This window comes from Lethenteron reissneri, chromosome 21 (genome assembly GCF_015708825.2).
Source record: "Lethenteron reissneri isolate LAM-NWPU_2019-01 chromosome 21, ASM1570882v1, whole genome shotgun sequence".
In the NCBI taxonomy this organism is placed as follows: domain Eukaryota; kingdom Metazoa; phylum Chordata; class Hyperoartia; order Petromyzontiformes; family Petromyzontidae; genus Lethenteron; species Lethenteron reissneri.
Genome location: NC_083799.1, coordinates 1,440,806 through 1,466,186, shown reverse-complemented (window position 1 = coordinate 1,466,186; position 25,381 = coordinate 1,440,806). Strand labels below are relative to the sequence as shown.

The 25,381-nt window shown below is 43.3% G+C and overlaps 1 protein-coding gene across 1 annotated transcript in view; it reads right to left on the bottom strand.

Annotated features, from left to right (window-relative positions):
- LOC133345007 (supervillin-like) overlaps positions 1–25,381 on the bottom strand; it is a 107,494-nt gene that overhangs the window by 44,167 nt on the left and 37,946 nt on the right. The window contains 2 exon segments of the mRNA XM_061555347.1: positions 1,700–1,925; positions 23,021–23,210. Coding sequence (XP_061411331.1) covers positions 1,700–1,925; positions 23,021–23,210 — 416 coding nt within the window.

Sequence of the window (25,381 nt, the reverse complement as noted above, 5' to 3'; positions counted from 1 at the left end):
ATGTGCACGGCTTGGGAGACTTGTGAAGCAGGTGAAGAGGATACAGCGTAATAAAGAAATAGAGAGAGAGAGGATTTGAGTAGAAACGGAAATAGGCAGCATGACCTACGAGTGCTTTTATGGTAGAAAATAGCATTTCTTGAATCCAATGTATTTGAATGAGATTTTTCTCATCACCTTAAAATAATTAGAATGAGGTTTCACTGTGTTACATATACATTAATAAGCTGATATAAAAAGTTTACAACTTTTAGAAAGTGAATAGCAAAAAAAGGAATAATATGAAATACAAAGCAAAATGACAATGCGCCTCTAGAATATCATTCTAGGTAGGGCAAAGTGCTGTCTTTTAAATAGGTTTTCAAAAATGGCCAAAGAAATTAATGTTGAAAATCATTAAAATAAACCATGAACTTTCAAGGTTAAGAGGTAATCTTGGGCAATTTCCGTTGATGCCGCCACACCTTGCATCGCTTGTGCCAGTTCCCTCCAATGTTGCACAGATGACAACATTTACTTAACAGTCCACTCCCTGCTGTTACAACTCAAAGAGGTCAACATCAGTCCAGGGCTTACCTTACTTAAACAAATGCCGTTGCAAAATATTAGTCCAGATGGAAAGTTTTTTATTTATTCTGATGTTGAAACAGATTACTTATTTAAATTACATTGTTATACCAAAACTGATCAGGTAAGAGCATAATGGTTTATAGAGTTTATCTGTTCTGCACCTGAAATGTAACAATCCATCCAGCATTTGCACACAGACCGATTTCATCATTCCATATCCTCAGTAGATTCCCTCTCAAATGTGTTCCATTCACTGGCTATAACTCAGTGTCATCCCTAATCGTGACATGCCCTGCCAAAGCCCAATGCGTATATGTATATATTTTAGTTGAAGCTTCGTGACTGCAGGAATCCATACTCTTTGGTTCTTTCAGTAAAGTCACGTAGGTAGAAAATAAAATAAATCACGACGTCTCGGGCGCAACACAAGCGTCCATCATCAGGTGGGGAAAGCATGGTCTGCTGCTGAGGCAGACTGTTTTAAAACACAAGCGTCCATCAAACACAAGCGTCCATAAAACAATCTGCCTCAGCTTTCCCATCTGATGACGGACGCTTGTGTTGCGCCTGAAACGTCGCGATTTATTGCATTTTATACCTACGTGACTTTACCGAAAGAACCAAAGAGTACGTATATGTACATGTTTTTCTGTGTCTTGATGTGCGACTACCCAATAGTAACATTTTGACCGAAAGCTAAAAAAGACTGCAGGCAAAAAAAACCCCTGAAATAAACAGCCTTAGTTGTGCTAGATGCTCGATGGGATCGTGTCAGGAACGAAGACGTTCGGAAGCGACTTGGTGTGGCCCCCATTGAGGACAAGATGCTTGAGGCAAGGCTTCGGTGGTACGGCCATGTGATGCGAAGTGAAGAGTCATCAGTGGCCAAGACTGCCGTGCGTATTGAGTCAGAGGGCCGCCGTCCACGCGGACGTCCGAAGAAGCGATGGATGGACCGAATAAAGGAAGACATGAAGACGGTCAACGCATCCCCTGAAGATGCCCTGGACCGAGCCAAATGGAGAAGACAATGCCGAAAAGCGGACCCTGCGCCACAGCGGGAACAACGCTAGGAAGAAGGAAGTTGTGCTAGATGCTCTGTGTGCACCTGAACCATCCCTGCACTCACCTGCTGCACTTCACTCGCTGTGATTGGCTGAGTCTGGTATCGGGAGCCAGTACGACGGCTGCGTGTGTCCGAGGCCTGGCATGGGGAGGAGGCCTGCTGCGCTGGCACTGGTCGAGACAGCCGGTCAAACAAGGCCATCTTCTCCACCAGGCTCAGCTGAGATATGTCTCCTCCCTCCTCCTCCTCCTCTCCAACCCCTCCATCCCCACCGCCCAACTCTTGATTGCTTAAAAAACACAAACACAAGTCATTTATCCTAACAAAAACGTATATTTTATAATATTGTGCACACTGAAATGTTACATCTGGTCAATTTTACTGTACGGAGTAGAGACGTGGACACAGTGGCGGCTCCTGCAAAATCTCTCAGGGGGGGCAAATGTCTGGATGATTTATAAGGATAAGGTCCACCCATGCAATGGATAAATTAACAGCTTAAGCATGTAAAGGCAACTTCACTTCTTTAATATTGATTGAAAAATAAAGTGACTCTTACAATACATCTTGTTTGTTTCTATACTCAATATTAATATAATCCACTCAGTTTATTTTATTAAAGATTCCACTAGGTGGCGACAAATAATATTGTTGGATGAAACGTGCTTACGTATGATGACGTAAGCACGTTAGTGCGAGCCCTCCCGGAAGCCATAGAGAATGCATTGCAGCGCCCGCCGTTCGAAAAAAAACATCTTTGAATGTAAGTCTATGGGAACACTCTGGGCGATTCTCAGCCGGAGTAAAATCGCCCAAAAAGAGGCGGTACTCCACAGAACGTGACATGACGCTGATTGGACTATATCCAGAGGCACAGTAACGGCTAGCGTAACTCTGTGGTTGAATGACATTGGTGGTGCGTCGCCCAATCGCCCTAATGAAGAAACCGCCCCTGCGTGGACACTGACAACAACAGCAACAAAAAGGCTCGAAGCTTTCGAAATGTGGCTGTATCGAAGAATGCTGAAAATCCCATGGACAGCCAAAACCACCAATACACAAGTTCTGCAAGATATGGGCACTGACAGGCAACTGCTGAAGACCATCATTAGCAGGAAGTGTTACTACCTAGGCCACATTGCCCGAAACGACCACAAATACCAGCTATCAAAACAAATCCTGGAAGGAAGAATCGAAGGGAAAAAACGACCAGGACGGCCAAAAACGACATGGCTCAGTAACATCAAAACATGGCTACAATTAACAACAGCACAAACGCTACACGCCGTGCTAGACCGGGACCAATATCATCGTGAAGTCGCACACGCCGTTAGGCAGCACTAAAGAAGAAGATATTTCGGTGTCCAATTTAACAAACAAAAAATATTTTGCATATAAATACATAAACAGACAAAAGCCCTTTCTCCCCACATTAAAATAACATATTTTCGGTTAAATTACTTTTTGGCCCTTCGGAAAAATGTTTACCGTACTGCAACATTTATTTAAGCAAACAAAAGTCCATCTCCCCACAATAAAAAATTAAATATTTTCAGTTAAATGACCTTTTGGCCCTCCGGAAAAATGTTTACTGCAACATTTATTTAAGCAAGCAAAGTATACACCAGTTTTGACCTTTTGAGTCACATCACCAGTCAGGCCTGTTAAACAAACACTGTAACGTCGTTGGCAAGGGCCATCCACGTAAGTTCTGTGGCCTGTTAGGTCAAAACCAAGGCACCAACTGTGCCGATGACACCCCGATGCTTGGATCTGTCAAAAAATTTGCTTGCTTAAACTAATTATACTTATGAAAAATAATGTTTTATGTCAGACCAATAGGCTAATGGACTATATATGTTTACTTACAATTATGTCATTATATGACAATGCACATAACAGCTCACATTAGTAATGATGATTGAATAAAAAATTACATTATGCATTTATACAAGGAAGAATAACTCATCTTATCCAAAATAATCTTATCCATGAATCCTACGTATAAGAGAAGGTAACAGTGTTTTCAATGTGCATAATTTGTCTTTCCCAGAGTATTGCCAGAGGCAGCATAATGTAAATAATACAATCTTTGAGCCACAAAATTGCAGGCTGAATTGAAGCTCCTTTTTTCACCTGCATATCACGCATGGATGTGCGATTCAGTGCGAACGTCAAACATTTAACGTGGGTGATACTGATTGTACAGACAATGCACTCGAACACAGCAGGCTAACTCGTCTCATCTACCCTGTAAACCTCTATTGGAGATGATGTCAACAACCTAAAATCTCCATTTGATTTAAACAATTTATAGAATCACTGTCTGGGGGCAGCCATGGGGTGTCCTGGTACGACACATGCCACGTCACGTACGACCTGGCACGGACGTCCCTCAGTTTCTGACTCCTGACATTCTGCGATATCAAAATTTGACCAGAGTTATTCTCAGCATTTACTGTGTTGTCTCCGGTGGTGATATGCAAGGTAAGCCAGACCCCCGTGCCCAAATAAAATGGGCAGCTTTAACCACAAGATGCCTAAATAGCTGCGACAGTGTTTCAAGGACATCAGAGTGGTTGATGTCAAATGTAGCAATAAGATCTAGAACTAACATCGGAAGCCAAGCCATGGACAGCAATCCACACCTCACCACATTGCACGGATTAATTTAATAATATTTTCAGCCCTATATCAATTTACTGCTGGACGAAGGACTGCCCCACGCTGTCAGTCATTGGGGTTGTTTGACAAAACATCACCACGCTGGTCAGTGCAGGTTGGTGTCGTGTGTGGGTTCAGGACCAGTTCAGAAATCACTTGCCACTGATGTAAATCACGGCTGGAAATACAAACTTAGGTCAACGCGTCCACGTACAATGCGCTATCCATTGTGACGCCACTTCCCTGAACATGCAACATATGAGTATTTGTATCACAATTTTTATCAGACAAAGCTTCTCAAGGCCACAACATGAACAAAATAGGCATTGTGCATATGTAGCCAAGCTGGTTGACACACGAGTTTGAAACTTTGTGATTTTCAGGCACACCAAGATAGATGTTACTCTAGTAACACCACTGCAGGAACTTTGCATTAATAGATACACAGCAGGCACACAACTATATTCCAAATTATGCCAAGTTGCTGTTTTAGCCACCTGATGCACTGCTTACAGTTGTGAGCATTGCTCCTCCTCCACTTGTTGTTACTGGAGGGCAGATGTTTCACAGCTACTCCGTAGCATAACAAGACATCACCGACACTGTCCATTAACAAGTCGACTCAGCTCGAGATCCTCCTTAATCACATATGCCCATCTCTCCTCTAGCCCTGACTGTGCAGTCCATTTAACTCCTCTGGTATCCAGCCAAATAAGATATGCACGGGCACAATGTGGCTGGGTATGCAGGCTACATGAACTATCTAACGCACTTGCACCTGCTATAGAAGCCCAACGATTAAGTCTTTTTCCAGATCTTCCCAGTATTGCCAATTTAGATGAAAAACCAAGGTTAGACAGGCAAACGATCATGTATTGTGAATTGGTAAAAAAATAAATGTGTAATTTAAATAAAAAAGTTAAATGTTCCCAATACTGTCTGCTCTTGATTTGAAGCCCTTTCTACAGCAGTCTCAGACTGGTTCTACAAGTGTGGCTTGCAACGAGGTGCAGTCACTCCTTGGTGATTGAGCGACACAAAACCTTTTCAATACTGGTTATTAAGCGAGCAGTTGGGTGTGGTGGCACACATAGGACTGGGACTGAAACCGGTCGGATTTTAAATGTGTTATACGCGTGCTGGCACTTCTGTTTCCAGAGCGCTCGCAAAGAGTAATGATTGTGAATTATCCAACCAGTGCAGGCATCCTCGAAGGAGATCCCATTTTTTGTAATGTATAGGAAGGACAAAATAACTGTGGCTGAGAATATCCACAGCTTCACATTTCGTGACAGATATGGCAGCTTTCAAACATTCTTACACAGCCGATGAATTGACGTTGCCACTCTTCCGATGCAGTGGTACATTTGGCACTAAACCAGGGCTCATTATGATTGCACTGCTCAGGTGTTCAGAACAATTCCACCCTCAGCCACCACCCTATTACTCAGGGAGAGGAGTGAAGGTATACTTGTTTCAATTAAATAAAGGACCAGAGCTGGTGTTTTGTTTTTGGTGGGACTGATGAAAACACCCGACACCCCTTTGTGGAAATCTCCAGTTTCAGGAGCAGTATTTCTAACTCACAACTACTATTCCATTTATCAGGTAACGCCCACTGCTCACCGAGGATGGAGAAACATTGATCCGACTTGATTTGTTTTGATGTTAGCCGTAACCAAGAATTCAACACAGATCGCTGAGCTGAAAGCGCAGTGGGCATTTTACTTGGTTTTAAATAAACGACAAATATATGTGAACTTACGACTGTGATTATTTGAAGCTCAATAATAGGGGTCTTTATTATGGATTCCCAGAATTATGGTACAGTGCACCATGTGCTCTCATGGTGCCCATGAAACGATAATTTACAAAAATATCACCACGTGGTTTGTAAAGCACTATCTCATACACAAAGCACACATCCAAAAATGTAAAAAAAACACTGTAAACATACCGTTTTCAAGCTATGCCTTTGTTGCAAAAAACAAAAACTCTCCACACGATGGAATTAAAGGCCTCAGGCTGCAGGAAGAGGGGTACAGTATAGCAAGCAGATGGTTGTTGAGACCCTTTGCACTGCCTCGTTAATACAGTCAATGGATCAATGCCTGCAAATCTGCCATCTCCCTACTGTCAGTTCTGCCAATGGCAATCAAGGGTAGCCTTCCACTGATGTGACAGACACAGATGTGTGGCACAATAGCAATGGATTTTCATCGATGCAGTTGTACTCCTACAGTTTTGTCTCAAACGGTGCAGACATGATTCCTTGTAAAATGTTTCAGTTTGGTGTTTTTACATATTAACACCCGTTTTGTCGCCAGAAAAAAGGGGAAAACCCTATTATCATATATTGGTACTGGCAAAGGAGGTCCCATGATTGCTTACCTAATGTAATAATGTGTTTTAATACATTTCCATCTTCAAAGATATAACATCTGGTTAACCTTAACTGTTCATTCTTGATTGAAACTGATATATCAGTGACAATTTGCCACAACTCTCTGTATTAGTGTAGTGAGTCCAACTGAGTCGCAGACTTTGTCTTAGGGAGCAACACGTTTTATTAAACTATTAGCACAACATACTCCAGGCTATTAACACAACATACTCTCGGGTGATGACCACCCAACTAACCACGCTACAGTGGAACTAGACACGGTTCCACTATCCCGGTCCGGACCACAAGCTGGGTCCCGGACCGCGTGGCTGGAGGCTTCTTCAAGCTTGATGTGGATCTCCTGCCTCTACAACAGTAAGAACCCCGAGCCCCTCTCAGGGCCCCCCTTATATCAGGCCGGGCTGGAGCTCGCTCCGCCTCTCGCCCCACCCACCTTCTCGATCTCTCTCGCCCTTGCCCGAAGGTTCTCGACAGTTCCTCCCGGACCATGTGACCACCCATTGGCCCCCTCCACCGGTGGCCCCCCTCCAGTATCATCCAGTCACATGTCCCCAGGTCAGTCAAAGTATCATGCCCCCAACGTAACCCCAGCTGGCTGACACTCTCTCGCTCTCTCAACGGGAACCCACACCGCATGCTGTGCGTAGTGCCATCACGCTTCGCCAGCACTCACCTAAGCCCCCACTAGGGCTGGTACTACACCCCGTGTCCGGGGTGTACACACAACAGTATACATCCCGCCGTGGCCTCACAGGCCCGGCACCACACATTGACATTCCCAGTCACTACATCAGTAATAACTTTTTCAGGTGTGGGACTACTTGTGATGTTTGGCCAATACAATGTTTTGATTCGTGGCAGTGAGGCATTTCAACAGCGCACTGGCTTTTGGGATCAAGAGGCTTGAGTGCTGTGAAGACCTCAGTCGTGCTAGTACAGGATATGGGCAGCACCCTTTTGTTCCATACACCAACCCGCACTGACCAGTGTAGTGAGGTAGGGTCAACACCTCCACCTCATTACCGGTGCACCTTAACCATGGCCCCCAGTAGCTCTGAATCCACCAGCCATGGCATTGGTGGAGTAGGTGTAGGAGCAGAGGTTGTTAGAATCACTTGGCATGAACAGGGCACCTTCCAGCTATGACCATCACTACTTACAATGCACCGACTCTGTCTGGAGAATCGAACCTGGCTGAACTTGCAGAAAAATTGGCAGCTGGGATATATATTTGATTCAGGAAGGTCAGAAACGGAGAGAAGTAAATACATGGAAATAGCGGCAACCTTTTCTATCAGTGATGGAAAGATGACAGCAATTATGGAGTGGGCTTCTTATTCTTTGCAGAAATCAAACACATGAGTTTTAGGATTCAAAACTACTTCAGCTGGTGTTTCCCAAATGTTGCTAAGACTAAAACCAGAATGCTTTGATTCATCATGTGACCTTTGGGGGTTCCAAAAGGTGATTAGATGATGTCTAAAAAATACGCAAAGCAGAAATGGGTTCTCACCATAGGTCAAACATTTTGAATTACATTAATAGTTAAATAAAAGGTCACTGTGGAAAACTGTTTAGAAAAAATACCCCAAACGTAGCTAGAGTATGTGAATTACATTTTATACCAATTTAAAATTAAAATACTAATCCAAAGCTTTCGATCTTCTTCAACCAATATCTAAACTTAAACAAGTTTACTTTGGTTTTATGCTACACATACACATATAAATGTATTTCACATAAAAATCTGAATATTTATTTACACTGGAGGAATCTGATGAGCTAGAAAGCTCTTTTCGACATATGTCCAGGAGGGGCGGGTCATAACTCCATCACAAACATGAAAACAAGATAGGAGCACAAAGTATAGGAAAGGTAAGAAAATCACGAAACATACAAATATAACTGAACTGTATTTTTTATTTTACCAGGTAATGCCCATTGAACTATTACCTTCAAATACACCATCGAAGTAAGCGTTCACTTACAAATCACGTGTACCAAAACGCATGAGCACAAGCCAAATCCGCACATCCCCAGAAAAAAAGGGCATTGTTGGAGATGAATTGCTTGGGGGGGGGGGGTGCAATCAGCCCTCGAGGAGGAGTGGAGGGTTGAGAGGGAGTGGCTAAAGGCACCGACGACTAACTGGGCAGAAATTCACGAACAGGGAGGCAAAGCAATAGATCCACAAAGGGAACCCCTGTAATGCAGTGAAGCGAGACATCACTAACATCCTTAATAAGGTGACAGGATGCCAGTAGCACGGTGAACAAGAAAAAAAACGCGTAAACCTATTACGTATGGAAAACCCACCGAAATGTAACTTTCAGGAACATTACTTAAATATCCAAGCGGCCAGTGCACAAAGACAAAGATGTTTAAGAATGAGCCATTTCTTTCATATCTCCACACTAAATTAGACCGGAGATCTTTTGTTAGGGCAACATAACGCACACAGCCTGTATACACACACGCGGCCACTCCATAGCCACTGTGTTCTACGCTACACAAAGAGCCCGCAATATATGTTAATGCATAACCGAATACTACACACAGACACCACCCTCACAATTCAACATATTGACAATGGGCTTTGTTTAAAGCAATAGCTGCACGTAAAAAAAACAACAACCCCACACACCATCAGCCAAACGAATTATTTACAAACACAGCATTTAAAAAAAACACACACACACACACAGCTTAACTTTAAAATAATCACGAGACTGAGAAGCGAGCACTTACAAAATAACCACGTGCAGGACTCACAACGAGACCCCGGGTCCACGGGTATCTGTGCGGAGTGCGAGACGAGAGGGGAGTGGCCGGTCCAGGCTGCCGTGCACGCTCACGCCTGCCTCTCTCTCTGCCTTCTCTTCTCTCTCTCGGCACAATGCTCACACAGCCCTGCCCCTGCTGCTGCCCCCCTGCTCACTGAATGGACGCACCCACAGTGGGGGGAGGGGCAGCCTGTGCGATCAGCCGGGGCTGGGCAGCCGAGCCGAGCCGCACCCCCCCGCTGCTGCTGCTGCTGCTACCGCCACCGCCTGCACAAAGGGGCCCGTTTCCTTCCTCATTCCCATCTCATAACAATGTCATTACAAAAGCCATCATCTGCAGCCACCAATGCGCCGCTCACCTTACTCCGAAACCACAGCCTCAGTGTTTATAGAACATGCAAGGGTTTATCACAACAATTACACTGGGGGTACGAGAATTATCAACATCTTCTGATGCCCCCCCCCCCACCCCCTTCATATCTACACAAGTATGCATTCGCCTTAGTTACTTTCATTTTCTTGGTTCTTTCGGTAAAGTCACGTAGAAGGGAAGTAATACAATAATACAAATAAAACATAATAAAATAATTCTCACGACGTTTCGGCCACAACACAAGTAGCCGTCCTCAGGTGAAGACACTACTTGTGTTGTGGCTACTTGTGTTGTGGCCGAAACGTCGTGAGAATAATTGTATTATGTTTTATTTTTATTATTTTATCACTTCCCTTCTACGTGACTTTACCGAAAGAACCAAGAAGATGAATCCCTGCAGTCACGAAAGCTTTAAATCGAAATTTACTTTTATTTATTATAATTTTTTTACCTACGTGACTTTACCTAAAAAAAACCTAAGAGTATGCATTCGCCTGTCACCGTACGGAGCATCTCACAAAGGCACAATAGGACTTTTGCTAATTGCATGTGAGGCTCACGCCAATAGTTGAGTGAAGCAACAAAAATTGAAGCAACAATTATCAAGAACACAGTGACACCACTGTACTTGTGACCCACAGTTTACAGAACATTCCATTTTATTTCCAGTTTAATTGCCTTTTTGCTAAATAAAAAATTGGGGATGGCACGACAGCAGTACAGATGCACAATAATCGGTTGTTATTTTTGTTACTCAATCTGCATGTCTTCAGGAAATCAATGTTTCCGCGAGCGTTAGTTCAACCACAGCATGCCCCACTTCACTTCAACAGTTTATTGGTTATCTACGGGCAGTTAGCGTACGTGATTTCAGTGGTGATACTGCTGAAGTTAAAGGCAAGATCAGATATACAGTTGCTTTCCCAAAAGCAGTGTGACTGGTAAAAAATATATATATATCACAATATACCACAGCTTCCTATGTCACGGTTTTGACATTTCTTGGCCTCTGCCACCACCTCAGCCAAAATGCTGAGGACATAAACATTGACATTTCATGTCTAAACAGAGGCTGTCACCCACTGGCATTCTACACAACACCTAAGGCATCTCATACTGGTAGGAACCTCCTGGTTACACCAGCCCACAGGGGATTATTGTGTCCGTCCTTCGTGTAGGGAGGGGCTGGGTGGGGAGGGGAGGGTGGGGCTGGGTGAGGAGGGGCTGGGTGGGGAGGGAGGGGGAGGGAGGGGGAGGGTGGGGAGGGTGAGGAGGGGCTGGGTGGGGAGGGTGGGGCTGGGTGGGGGGTGGGAGGGGTGGGCTGGGTGTTGAGGGGCTGGTCACCCCGTGGTGCCCTTATAAAACTCAACGTTTCGGCTTGTGCCCGCCCTCACAGTCGGCCATATTTCCGGAATACACCACGCCGCCGTTGACCCTGGCCACTGACCGAGCAACCCAACGTTCCTACCAGCTCCCTCCGCAGGAGGAATGTGTTTATTGCGCACTACATTTTTGTCTTATTCTCCAGTGAATGCCAAATTTGTTATCAGTGTCATGCCACAAACTATCCATTGTAAACCAGTTGTGACCGTTTATGTTAAAAATGGCCCATGGAAGCAGATAATATCTCTTAAAATCCCTTCAAGTGATCTCTGGTCCGAACGGAGGACACTTGGGTGCAGCAGATTACCATTAACACTATCATTGAAATGAATGTGCGTCGCATGACAAACCAAAACTGTTAATTCTCAAATGATTAATTTTGCCAAAATAAGTGCAGAACTAAATTTTATGGGAAGGTTTTTTTTGTGTGTGTGCAGCCATTGGTGACTGGGCTGAGACTAGAAACTCGCTACAGATTTAATCCCAGGATCTCAGCGGTACCGGCTCACGACTCTGACCTTCCGAGCCACGTGCTCATTTGAACGCAGGCAACATTTTCATATTAAATCTTAGCATCAATATTAACAAACCTTGGTCTCCGACACATGCTCGTAACTCATACCATCAAATAATATCATGATTTTAAGCACATAATGAGGTTATTATGCTAAGATTCCAACGTTCAAGCCTGAGCACATGAACAATGACATCATTGAAGTCAGATTGAAAGAGGGATATAGGTCCCTAGTGACTTGCAGGGGGGAGGAGGGGCCCAAATAATACTGGTAGGAACCTCCTGGTTACACCAGCCCACAGGGGATTATTGTGTCCGTCGTGCAGGGAGGGGCTGGGTGGGGAGGGGAGGGTGGGGAGGGGCTGGGTGGGGAGGGAAGGGTGGGGAGGAGAGGGTGGGGGGGAGCTGGGTGGGGAGGGGCTGGGTGGGGAGGGTGGGGAGGGGCTGGGTGGGATGGGTGGGAGGGGTGGAGCTGGGTGGGGAGGGGCTGGTCACCCCGTGGTGCCCTTATAAAACTCAACGTTTAACCTACTCACGCCAGCTTGTGCCCGCCCTCACAGTCGGGCATATTTGCGGAATACACCACGCCGCCGTTGACCCTGGACATTGACCGAGCAACCCAATGTTCCTACCAGCTCCCTCCGCAGGAATGTGTTTTGCAGAAGGAAAAAAAGGTGGTGTAATCTATGTGATGGACAAGAGACAGCGTTGAGGTCTGCATTATTTAAAAACTGTTTCTGGGGGTCGTGAGGACATGTGAATGGACATTGCAATTGTTGTCCGCAAAATATCCATGGTATAAGTTGTCATTTGGTAACATGCACAACACTACATTTCTGCCTAGTACTTAATTAAACAACGATGTACCCCGTCATGTGAACATGAGTTGAGTCTTGATACAACATGGTGTATTTTTCCATTGCCAATGCAATTGAAGAAAATTATGCAAAGACATACCTCAAGTTGGAAGAAAAAAAACGAGAACATTCGTGGAATAAGCTCTGCAAACATGCACACGTTACGAATTAGCCCCCCCCCCCCCCCATCGGTGCGGTGTTGGGATTCAGCTCCATCTGAGATGCACGAACACAACCAAGGCCGTGCCCGTGGCAGTGGCAAGGGTCTCCAGCAGCTGCGAGCTAATCCGCCCACACAGCCCCCACGGAGCCCATCGCCTCCTCATCACGTGCGCGTGACTCACTGCAGCTCAATGCTCGGTCGCAACGAAGTTGATTTTCCCAGAAAAAGCAGGCACAGGCAAAAGAACGCATCGAAAACTGTGCAGAAGGAATTGCGTGCAGTCGACGATGGACAAACGGCACCGCTCGCTCCTCCGACGATATTTCCGATGCAAAAAATGTAATTAAAGCCCTGTCACAAACATTTTTCAACAATGATAGAGAGAAAACAAGAAAGGTAATAACCGCCTTATGTAGAATATGTACACAAAAATAAACAGTTCGCTTTTTCAGTACACAAAGACAGAAACATAGTACACAATAAAAACCCTTTTTCATTCGTTTGCATTGGTTAATGGCTATGCCAAAAAGTCCCTGCAAACAGCACAAAGTGCTCCCACATGCAGAAACGGCTTGACTTTGCTGCAGCTGCAACGCATTATGCGAGGGTCTGGGCTAACATTACAACAACACGTGCTTCCCTCGCACTCTCCCTTTCCCCAATGGCCCACCGACCCACTGCCCAACTCCCTTCAGCCAACTCTCCATCTCACTTGCTCACTCCCTTCTACTCTCTCTCTCTCTCCTCAAACACCTAATCCTGCTCAAATGCATACCAGCTCTCTCACAACGATGTGCAGCCTCACCTGGTTCCTCTCTCGTGTGCTCTCACCTCCACCACATGCACATGCCCACATGCCTCTTACTCTCAGAATTCTTCTGCTATTTGATTTTCTATATACTTTCCCTTTTCACCCATTCTCGTCTCCCACTCACTTCTCTCATTTATAACCTTTTGACCCTAGTGCCCCTACTGGACACTTGTGAAAAAGGGCTTCATAGCTCATCGGATTCCTCTAGTCTAAATAGTAAATTCTACCTGCTCTCTCCTCCATCTGCTCTCCCTTTCGACGGCGGACTCTCTTTTCGCTCACATTTCATTAATACTGTACTATATTACTGGCCTGCCTATCCCTCTCATTAATTTACCAAAATGTTACAACTTCTCCAATTCTTTTAACTTTTCGACATTTCTTACCACATTCACCTGCTCCCTTTTCCACGAGTTTCCTCTTCATCCAACACCCACTCACACTGCCCATCTAAATGAAGCCACTCAAGCATTTATCTCTGTGGAAATTACCCCTTCTACGAGACTTATGAAAACCAGTTTCTCTATCGCTTTCAGATTAATAGCATACAATTTGGATATATTCAGCTGCTTATCCAGATGTTCTACAGAAGCTAGGACATGCACAACACAGGATACCACCAAACAGGAAGCTATGTACAACGAATATACATTTTAACTAGGATGATCAGTCAAAGGCTTCAGAAAAATAATCTGGAGGCCGGATTTAAAAAGGGGGAGGGATTGAGCAGCATGGGTGGCCGAGGAAGGGGATGGCAGACCATAGCATAGGAGTTTGACAGCCCTTGTTATGACACGTAAGAGGAAAAGTATGAGAGCTAGGAGTAGGAGCAGGACCAGGAGGTCAAGAGGCCACCATGGCCAATGTAGTTGATGCTGCCAACTTTACAATCACTTCCTTCCATCTGCCAGATCGTGGAATGTTTACAAAGATGATACTGAATCTCAAAAGTCTGCTTTTAACACCACACTCCACCTTATGCTTTTGCATATGTCTCCACCTCTGGGTGCCCAATGATATGCCTGTTACTATAACCTGTCCTCTTTCATTATACACAACAGGCATTGGATCTATTTTCTTCTTCCCGAGTATATCCAAAATGCCTTGTCCCAAGTTATGCAACAAACTTCCACATTGCATTTTGATCTTGCCATGAAATTACTATGAACTTAAGAACACTCAAAGTTGGAATAACATCAAAACCAAAAGTACAGATTATTTTCTAGCTGCTTTCTTATGTTTAGATCTAAAAAGCATGTGGGGACATTTGTGTGACAATTGCCTCAAATGCTGGTCTCTGTACTTCTAAAGTGGTTTTAATAGTCCATGAATGAACTAACATATATCTATTGACTATCTTCTGAGAGCTCCCTGCATTACACACATCACTACCTAAACATCTTATGGCCTCTACTACTTCCACATTTTCACTGTCGGTGATAAAGGTAGCAATTAATATGAATTGATTCCATGTCCAAATGTGATTGCATTTCAAGATCCTCTATAATTGGTGGAACATTTTAAAGAGATAATTCTACATGTGATATTGTATTTATTTGTAAGTGACTGGGGAAGGCAATGACATCGTTGCAGCACGTTACATCTATGACCTTTCTGCTTTATAATATACACATTTTCTACATACAAAGTGAAACTTTGAATTACGACACTATTATACTTTCAGATTTTAGGATTGGTGGCTAAACTAGGCTGGTGTGCATATTACGTGAATAATGTATTTTCATTTGTGATAACTGTCAGAAATGTACCGTGGAGATATGTTTACATTGACATATATTGTTACAGCAAGGCACACATGTGTACATGACACTCGCTTTCATGCATGTGTCACCTGGTAATAACTGTGAAACCTCATCTATTCACACAGCAGGTGTTCACAAGGCATCATCATGACATACTCAATCACTTCCTTCTTCTGCATGCTGCAGCTTTGACGAAGTCAACACTGCACCTCAAAAGTCCACTTTGACACTATCCCACCATCTGGCTTTGGGTATTCCCTTTGCTCGCTGACCTCAGGGTGCCCATGACATTCCTAACATCCCCCGCACGTGTACATATTCAAAGGCCAGACGATTCTCTGTGAAAGTCCTTCTCTCTGACCCATAAGGTAACACAGACATTACTCCTTCCCGAAAGCACCCGTCTTTAAACAATAAAGCTGACCTCCCAACTCTCACTACTACGACTTACAATAAACGTTAAGTTACTGAAATTTTTTGAAATGATTTCTTTGTGTGGATTAATTATACACTCTCCAAGAGTATAAATTGCAGACTGCATAAAATGCTCCGCGTTAGTCTTGTCATTAAATTCGCTACTGTCAAAATTGTCACTACAGTGCGCATTCGTGCTAGCCTCCATCAGTTAACATATGTGATGTGGTGTATGCAAGCATGCACGTAAATGAGTTACATAATTATTACACAACTATGTCAAAAATAAAACATGGCCCTTTGTCAAACCACTATTGGAGGAAGGACTCCCTGTGCAATGTCAAGCATGGGCTTTGTTATCTATACTCCTAAAACAGAAGAGTCTGCATTCTGTCTACAAAAAGGTATTCGAATATGCATAGAAATGAATGTTTCCATCGCAAATGGTCATACTCCAACATACTAAGAAGGGATTGGAATTGTATGTATTCTTCATAATTTTACGATCAAAACTTGTCAGCCGGGTGGACAATAGGGACAAAACAATCAATAATCATTTTACACTTATGAGACCTCCTTTACCAGTGGCAAAATATAGTAATAGGTTTTCACCCTTTCAACTGGTACAAAAACTGACACCTTTATACAAGGGATCATGTTTGCAATAACCACAACACAAGCAGTCAAAATGCAAACAAAAAGAAACAACTCTGATAATGATAATTGGTTCTTTACCCTTCTATCTGGCAACAAAACTGACACCTTTTTGCAAGGAGTCATGTTTGCATAGACCGCAATACCTGCAGTCATAATACAAACAAAAGAACATAACTCTGATAATGTGCACTGTCCTTGAAGTTGATTGGTCCACACCCGAGACAGCTTTCCTTCGAGCCTAGTCTCATATGGGTTGGACCAGATGACGCCAAAAGGCGCCTTTTGACGCCAAAGGCGCCTTTTGGCGTCATCTGGTCCAACCCATATGAGACTAGGCTCGAAGGAAAGCTGTCTCGGGTGTGGACCAATCAACTTCAAGGACAGTGCACATTATCAGAGTTATGTTCTTTTGTTTGTATTATGACTGCAGGTATTGCGGTCTATGCAAACATGACTCCTTGCAAAAAGGTGTCAGTTTTGTTGCCAGATAGAAGGGTAAAGAACCAATTATCATATTTTTACTGGCAAATGAGGTCCCCATAGTGTAAACTCTGATAATGATATGCACTGTCCTTGAAGTTGATTGGTCCACACCCGAGACAGCTTTTCCTAGAGCCTAGTCTCCATTGGTGTTGGACCAGATGACGCCAAAAAGCGTACAACTCAAAAACAGCGCACTATCAGAGTAGTGAGAGCTCGGGGTAAGCATTTACACTATGAGACCTCCTTTACCAGTGGCAAAATATAGTAATAGCTTTTACCCTTTCAACTGGTACAAAAACCGACACCTTTATACAAGGGATCATGTTTGAAATAACCACAACACAAGCAGTCAAAATGACGCCAAAAGGCGTCATCTGGTCCAACACCAATGGAGACTAGGCTCTAAGAAAAGCTGTCTTGGGTCTGGACCAAACAACTTCAAGGACAGTGCATATCATTATCATCATCAGAGTTGTTTCTTTTTGTTTTCATTTTTGACTGCTTGTGTTGTGGTTATTGTAAACATGATCCCTTGTATAAAGGTGTCAGTTTTTGTACCAGTTGAAAGGGTAAAAACCTATTCCTAAGAATCATCTTGTCTACAATGTCATCATTGCGTTGAAACTGCCTTGCTGTGAGGTTTGTCTTCGTTATCACCAATTTTGCCTCGCTATGGGGATTGTGATGAATGCCTATGCAGCGTTTTGCTTCCTTAATCACAAGGACCGTTCACAAAATTGTTACATTTCCAGGGCCAAATAGAAATCTCACCCGAGATGTACCAGACTGTTCCAGGAATAACATGGCACAGCAGTTTAGTTTCACACATTTAACGTAACTGGTATTGGCCAAACATCCCAATGCTGAAAAATAACCTGAATACTACTGAATTGGGGATTACACAAAGCAACATCGCCCACTACTGCAAACATTTGACAGTTCCCTGCTGGAAAAGTGTCTTGAGACTCAGTTTGGCATTCTTGGATGAATCATTCTGATAATAAAAAGATATGTTCAGCTCCCTGGGCTCAGTTTCTCTGTCTCCAATTTCTCCTCCACCCTTCCCTTCAGACCAGAGAAAATCAATCATCTTTTTAATTCCATAAAAAAATCAGCATATGCTTGGATTGGCTGATGCTATCCCACCTGCTCGCGCAACTTCAGCATAACCACAGTGCCCTCAGCGCGTCAGAACGGGCGTTAAAAAGCAAATGACAGCGCTATTTATTACGATTGTAAACTGTAATTATGTTAATAATATCAATAGTAGTAATTATTGTTAATATTGCACTGGTTGGTCTCGCGCTCTGGAAGAAGGTAGTACAGCGCCCGCTCCGGCGCCATGACGCCATGATGAACGTGTCTTTCATTGGTCATAGGCTGCGAAGCAACAGCGGCTGTGATTGGACGAGACGTTTGCCCTCTTCGCTGGGCACAACCATTTGTGATTTCAAAAAAAAGGGGGGAGGGGGTAAAATGTAGATGTATTCTAAATAAACTGTAGAAGCATTTTTTACTTAAAACGTTCGTGACTGCAGGAATTCATATTCTTTGGTTCTTTAGGTCAAGTCACGTAGATAGAAAAACTAATAATAAAGTGATGCAATACTGCCCCGCCCATGCTGTTGGTGCTGCTGATATACTTGGGCTACGCTCATCTCCAAACCTTTATAAACAGTTTGCCTTTAGAGGCTAACCCCTTTTCCTGATGACGACTGCTTGTGTTGCGATCGAAACGTCGTGATATTTCTATAAAATTTACTTTAATTATATATTTTTCTATCTACGTGACTTTCCCGAAAGAACAAAATAATATGTAGAATTATTAATGATAAAAAAAATTGTCAAAAAACACGAAGAGGTTCACGATCGGCGGGACCTGGGCCGTTTTTTTTTTTCATTAAATCTGGAATTGTCAACTGAGACGAGTCTGTGTAAAAGATTTCAGCTCGTTAGGCTTCGTAGATCCGAAGATATTTAGCGTCAAAGCTTTTAAATAATATATACAGACAACACAAGTTCAATAAAAGTGTGTAAAAAACACGGTTCTAAAGTTGACCCAAACGAGAGGCATTATCGGCCGCTTGGCTCTGTTCTCTATTCACCCCATTCTTGTTTCCAAGAGCGACCCGGATTCATGTGTGTAGCTTCTTTAGCAAACAGAGCCACGTGGCCCACTAAAAGTGATCTCCGTGGCACCATTGGAGCTGCGTTGGACTGGCGAGGCTGAGCTAATTTCCCAGTTTAACACGTTAGAGTTAGGCTGGCTCAATTTTCAGTGGTTGTGGGAACTCAGCAACTTTCAGGACGTAAACAGAAATTATGCCTGCTGCAATATATACCTGCTGGTTACAAGTACGCATTTGTCTCCCATTTCCAAGTCATCACACATTGGGTCAGGAAGAGGTTAATTGGGCAGTATCAACCATTCTAGATTTGAAGCTTTCGTGACTGCAAGGATTCATACTCTTAGTTCTTCCGGTAAAGTCACGTAGGTAAAAAATGAAATTAAAATCAATAAATAAATAAATATCTCACGACGTTTCGGAGGCACGTGACTTTACCGAAAGAACTAAGAGTAAGTATCAACCATGTTTGCACATTTGAATAGGCCAGTGATGATTTTTTAGCAAATATGAACATTTTAAAATGTGCATTTTGTTGTTGTTGACAAACCCATTGTTAATATGGCTCTTTGTTCGAAGCAAATAATTTTTAACGTATACTCAGTTTTATTATGTTCAGCTAGAGTAATGCCCCTTTATTCATTTTTTAAATATAAATTCATGGGAATGTCATGAATGTTATTCGTATTTGTCAGATAGCAAAAGCCCTCCTTCAAGTGGCACAGTTATGTTGGACTGTGTTGCCCCCCCAATCCAGCGTACAACCCAAATCTGGTCCCCTCATATCTTCATCAGTTTGGTCCTTTGAAGGATGGCTTGTGTAGAAACAATTTTTTAATTTACATTGCTTTGTAAGACGCTATTTGCGAATGATTGTGAAAGGCTAATGCATTCGTTATTGCTTTGGAATGCCATCCATGGTTCCACATTGAGGTAAGTGAAGAGAAACTATACATTTTTTAAAGGTAAAATGGATTCCCCAAGGATGCATGTCTAAAGTTTTGTATAAGTTCAACAGAAAGTAATTGAGAACAACGTGGGATGCATTAACCTTGGGGTATCCCTTATAAGTGCGTTTTTACGTCTCTCATAAGTGTATTGGAGTGGCACCCCATTTCATATGTTGTTTATTGTATTCAGAAGAATGGTTTAGGAACAAAAACTCTGGAGAAATACATTTTGTTGACATATTGCCTCTAAATCTCTGGCTAATTCATGCCTCATTTCAACAGCACGTGAAATGGGTGCAGGAACTGGATTGTTTCCAGGACAAAGCCATGCTGGTGTGTACCCATTTTTTGAAAGCAGACCCATGATCGCGTGCGTGAAACAGAAGCATGCACTGGGGGCACCCTTGCAGTAGAGTTACAGCATGTTCACACACATCAACTGCAGAACCAGCCGTGATGTTACAAGGTCGCCACGGCAACACGATCGCCTCCACCGTGATATCGCTCACCCTACTGAGACCACATGGTAGAATGTACTAACAAGTCTAACTTATAGCAATGTATCCTCACCCCTGGATTACACAAAACCCTGTCTAAACGAAGTTGTGTAAAGCATCCCTTCCTGATCACCAGCCGTGACCTCCCTTAGGCTCCTATCCATAGGGGGTGTGCTCTCCCAGGGTCACAGATTAAGCTGCTGGGGAGGAGGGGGAGACAAGGGTGGGCATTTGGAGAAAGGGGCGAGGGGCATGCAACCAGAGGGAACGAGCCCACGCGCTTCATGGGAACACAACTCAACCTGGCTCACCTCGGTATTGGAAGCATGCATCCCGAATATTAGGAATTGGTTATTTTTCATGTGTAGCTCAACAGGACTAACAATTCATGCTGTTCCCCAACATCTTCAACATAAGTAAACACAAAATGGCACAAGTACTTTTCTCACCATCTCACAGGAGCACATCTGCCCTGGCTATACCACGGTTCCAGCGCAAGAGTCACAATGAAAAGGCTGCGAGTTCAAATCTCAGTTGGGAATCAACTGAGCCATCACCCTCAAGGATTGAAATTCTATGTTGTGGGAAGTTATCAGCGGCCATCATCTGGAGAGACTGGCCCCTGCTGAAGAAATCCAGAATTCCCATAACTGAATCGTGACCACAAATAAATATGAGTCACCTCATTGCTGTGACGCATATAAAACCACAGCTCTTAGACTACAGCTGACTCGGTACATTATTCAATCCCTATGCACTTAGCGTGCCCTACCCAGTAGTAAAAGTGCACTGGTGCAATGTTTGCACTGTGCTTTGCACGCAGACACACAGACAGTGACTATAACAGTGTGATGTGCAGTAGTGGTGGTAGTGCAGTGCCCTCTGCACTGTGTGCAGTGTTCATATATTCACACTTCTACAGTATTCCTAGTTCCACAAACCATTTCGCGCCTGCTATGTATTCACACACTGTGGTGGTGGTGGTAAGGAAGAACCATGCATTAGGAATGCATGGCACACACCTCTCCAGATGTGTTGAGTATATATCACAGTGCAGGAGCAAAATCACGATTACAACATTGCATTCATGAAAAGTGTAACACTTTACCGTGCCTCGGCACAGCGCTGTAATGTAAATATGATTCAAAACAAAGCACAGAACTGGGTAGAGCAACAGTTTCTAATTATACCTTAAAATATGCAGTATGATTTCAGCTACACAGGCTACTTGTAGTTGCTACACTATCCGATGTATAAGAAGAATGCATGGGTGTGGAAACATGCCATCCATGTTAAGGGTGATTTAAAATTGAACATGAAACAGCATGGGCTTAATTCATAATACATTCACATACTCGCATTGAATCATGGTGTTTTACATTTCTTTGCTCTTGAGCATGTTAATTGTATTGAAATGAATGTGTTACATGAGCGCCTTGTAGATATTTATCCAAATAACTAAGATTTTACCGAGCACAGGAAACCCACATCACTTGACAATGCTGGTGATACAATGTCCATATGCTGTGCACAATTATTTTTGTTTCATGCGAGTTATCTTCTAATAATGCCCATAATAAGTGATACATCTTCTTTTATGCCTATAACCGAATATTTCCTTCCATTGAATCCCATTAGGAAATTGCATTCAATCATAAGAATTCGAATCGCAATTCTAATCTAAGAACCACGAGAATCGCCCATCTGAAGTGAACAGGCAACCGTGAGTCGTGTCACCTAACTGTTATTTGAACGGTGGTATACAGCAGGGGCGGTTTCTTCATTAGGGCGATTGGGCGACGCACCACCAATGTCATTCAACCACAGAGTCACGCTAGCCGTCACTGTGCCTCTGGATATAGTCCAATCAGCGTCATGTCACGTTCTGTGGAGTACTGCCTCTTTTTGGGCGATTTCACTCCGGCTGAGAATCGCCCCGAGTGGCCCCATAGACTTACATGCAAAGATGTTTTTTTTTACCGGGGGGCGCTGCAATGCATTCTCTATGGCTTCCGGGAGGGCTCGCCCTAATGTGCTTACGTCATCATACGTAAGCACGTTTCATCCAACAATATAATTTGTCGCCACCTAGTGGAATCTTTAATAAAAGAAACTTGAGTGGATTGTATTAATAGTGAGTATAGAAACAAACAAGATGTATTGTAAGAGTCACTTTATTTTTCATTAATATTAAAGAAGTGAAGTTGCCTTTACATGCTTAAGCTGTTCATTTATCCATTGCATGGGTGGACCTTATCCTTATCAATCATCCAGACATTTGCCCCCCCTGGAGAGATTTTGCAGGAACCGCCACTGGTATACAGAAAACCAATAGCATGAAGTGGCCAGTCCATAATTAGCCAGTCTCATTTGTGCCCTGTTACGTAGACATGCTGTATTTATCCATCTGTGTTATTGCCTTATGATAAGAGATGGTTGCAATTAGTTAACCGTGTAACAATGGTGCCAAATAAACTCGAAGTTGTCAGCCAGGCCAGTGGATGCTGTTGTGTGAACTTGTGTGGAGTGGCGGTGGCTGTACCTGGCTCGGTTGGCACGCACGCCCTCACGTAACGGTGGGCTCTCGCCCTTCGCGCACCTCAGCTCCCCGCTCCTCTCCTTGCCAGGTGTCCATTCGCCGCTGCCTAATGATGGAGATCGTCGCCATGGCGATGTCGATGTGTTCCGTGTTACCATGGAGATAGCAGTAGTACCCTCTGACTCACCACCACCTGTACGAAAAATATCAGCCATTTGTAGAGCATCCATTTTGTTACAATTATTTGGTTTAAAAATATTTTCCAATCAGAAACTTGTTCCACAATGCGGAATTCCTTTCAAATAAAACGCTCTTGAACCACATATTGGTCACAATCTTAATTCAATTTCTTCCATTTTGCAACTTAAAGAAGCAGCATGAGAGGAATGATATGCACAGGCCAAGCCCATTCACAGAGGTTGCCTGCTATAAACATTATTCTAAATACGAAGAATGTACCAAAAGTACTGATCAAAGGCTCTTCATTCTCAACATGCTGAGACCATATACGTACTTATAAAAGCATCACTAGGCCATTAAATAATAGGTATTTTTTGCTTTTTTCTCAACTATATTATAACTAGCCTCTTGCCCGTCCAAGGACAGGTGTATATTGCAGTAAATCTAAAATAGAAAAACTGTTCAGCTCATGATTATTAATGAGGGGGGTTGCCCCATGTGGAGTGACGTCACCCGCTAGTGGTTATTGTGGAGGGGTGCGGCATGTGTAGTGACGTCACCTGCTAGTGGTTATTGGGGAGGGGTGCGGCATGTGTAGTGACGTCACCCGCTCATGATTATTAACGAAGGGAGGGGTGCGGCATGCTGAGTGCGCGACCTTCTTGTGCGTTAGTGTAAATTTAATATTAATTAAGGGGGGGGGGGGGCTCTTTTGCAGTGACGTTACATACGGATGTAGCACTGTGCTGTGTATATTTATTTTTTACCGTCACTTTCTGTAAAGAAACGTCATATTTGAAGCGACTTTGCGTAATAAATTATTTAATTCAGCTCGACCTTCCTCTGCATAAGTGTAATAATCCACCCACTCATGAATATTAATGAGGGGAGGTGGGCCTCATGTGGAGTGACGTCACGCGGGGGGGTGGGCCTCATGTGGAGTGACGTCACACACGGGACACATATTCTTGGCTCATTATATTAGTAATTGTCCTTTTGGTGGTCCCAGGTCAAGAGGTGACAGAATTTCCTTTCGGAACCGTTGTAAAAAAGGTAGTGGCACTGCCATGTGTCAGAGCAGAGTTCTGTGAAATTACATCACAAACCTACTTCAGGCTGCTTCAGTAAGCCTAATTATCCACATTGGAAGCGTATCTTATAAGTGTCCTGCCAAAGAGTGCGTCACACGTGCCAAAATATGAAATTTGCAGAGCTGATAGAAATCAAATGACATGCTGCGTGAGCGAGCATGAGCTCTACGCACACGTTAGCATTATGAACTTTCATACATACTTTTGATATCGGTCTCATGTGACACATATCTCGTGATTCACTATGAAAAATCTGAATAATAACATACCTTTAAAACAATTATTTAGATTGAGACTAGTGTTTCACGTGCTATGAATGTAAGCATGCACGTATTTATACAGGTATATATTCAAGCAAATATATATGACCTTGTACACGTCCACTATAACTTACTCATTCTAAAATTCTGGTGCTAATGCAATAACAGTCGTATCGAGTTACGGCTCGTGGCCTATTTTAAAATGGCATCCGAAAGAGTTAACGCCTAAAGATGATGCAGAAGTAAGAGCCTCAGGGATTTTGACGGTGACTGACGTCGCCAATGATTGCCAACATGGAACCTAATATCTCTCTCGCAAGCCATCCGCTTGCCAAGAGCTGGCAGTGTGCACACAAGCACAGCCTTCTCTCTCAAGTGGTAAAATCTTTTTTTCCCCTGCTTTTCCGCACACATGTAGCTGCCTCACAAAAGGGTCTCCATAACAACTGCACAAAGAAAGGGCTGATGGAAAAACAAACTCTGCATCCATCTTTGAGCTGAATGTGCAACCCAGCCAGTAATCACAGCGGCCACCCAGCCCAGCACATTTACAATAGGAATTTTGATTATTACTACTTATAAAAATATTATTATTACTTAATTGGAACAGTTATGGTATTTCCTTACAGATATTATGAAACACAAGACCTGCTACATGTATTTACTGCAAAACACATAACACTAAGGCTCTTTCGTAGGAGATTGTGGGTAATAAATACAATAAATAAAAATATTGTATTCTTATGTACAGTGATTGACTGTTAGATATATTAATTTATTTTTTTACCCATAATGCTCCACAACAGCACACACGTTTCTGTTCAACGCGAGCT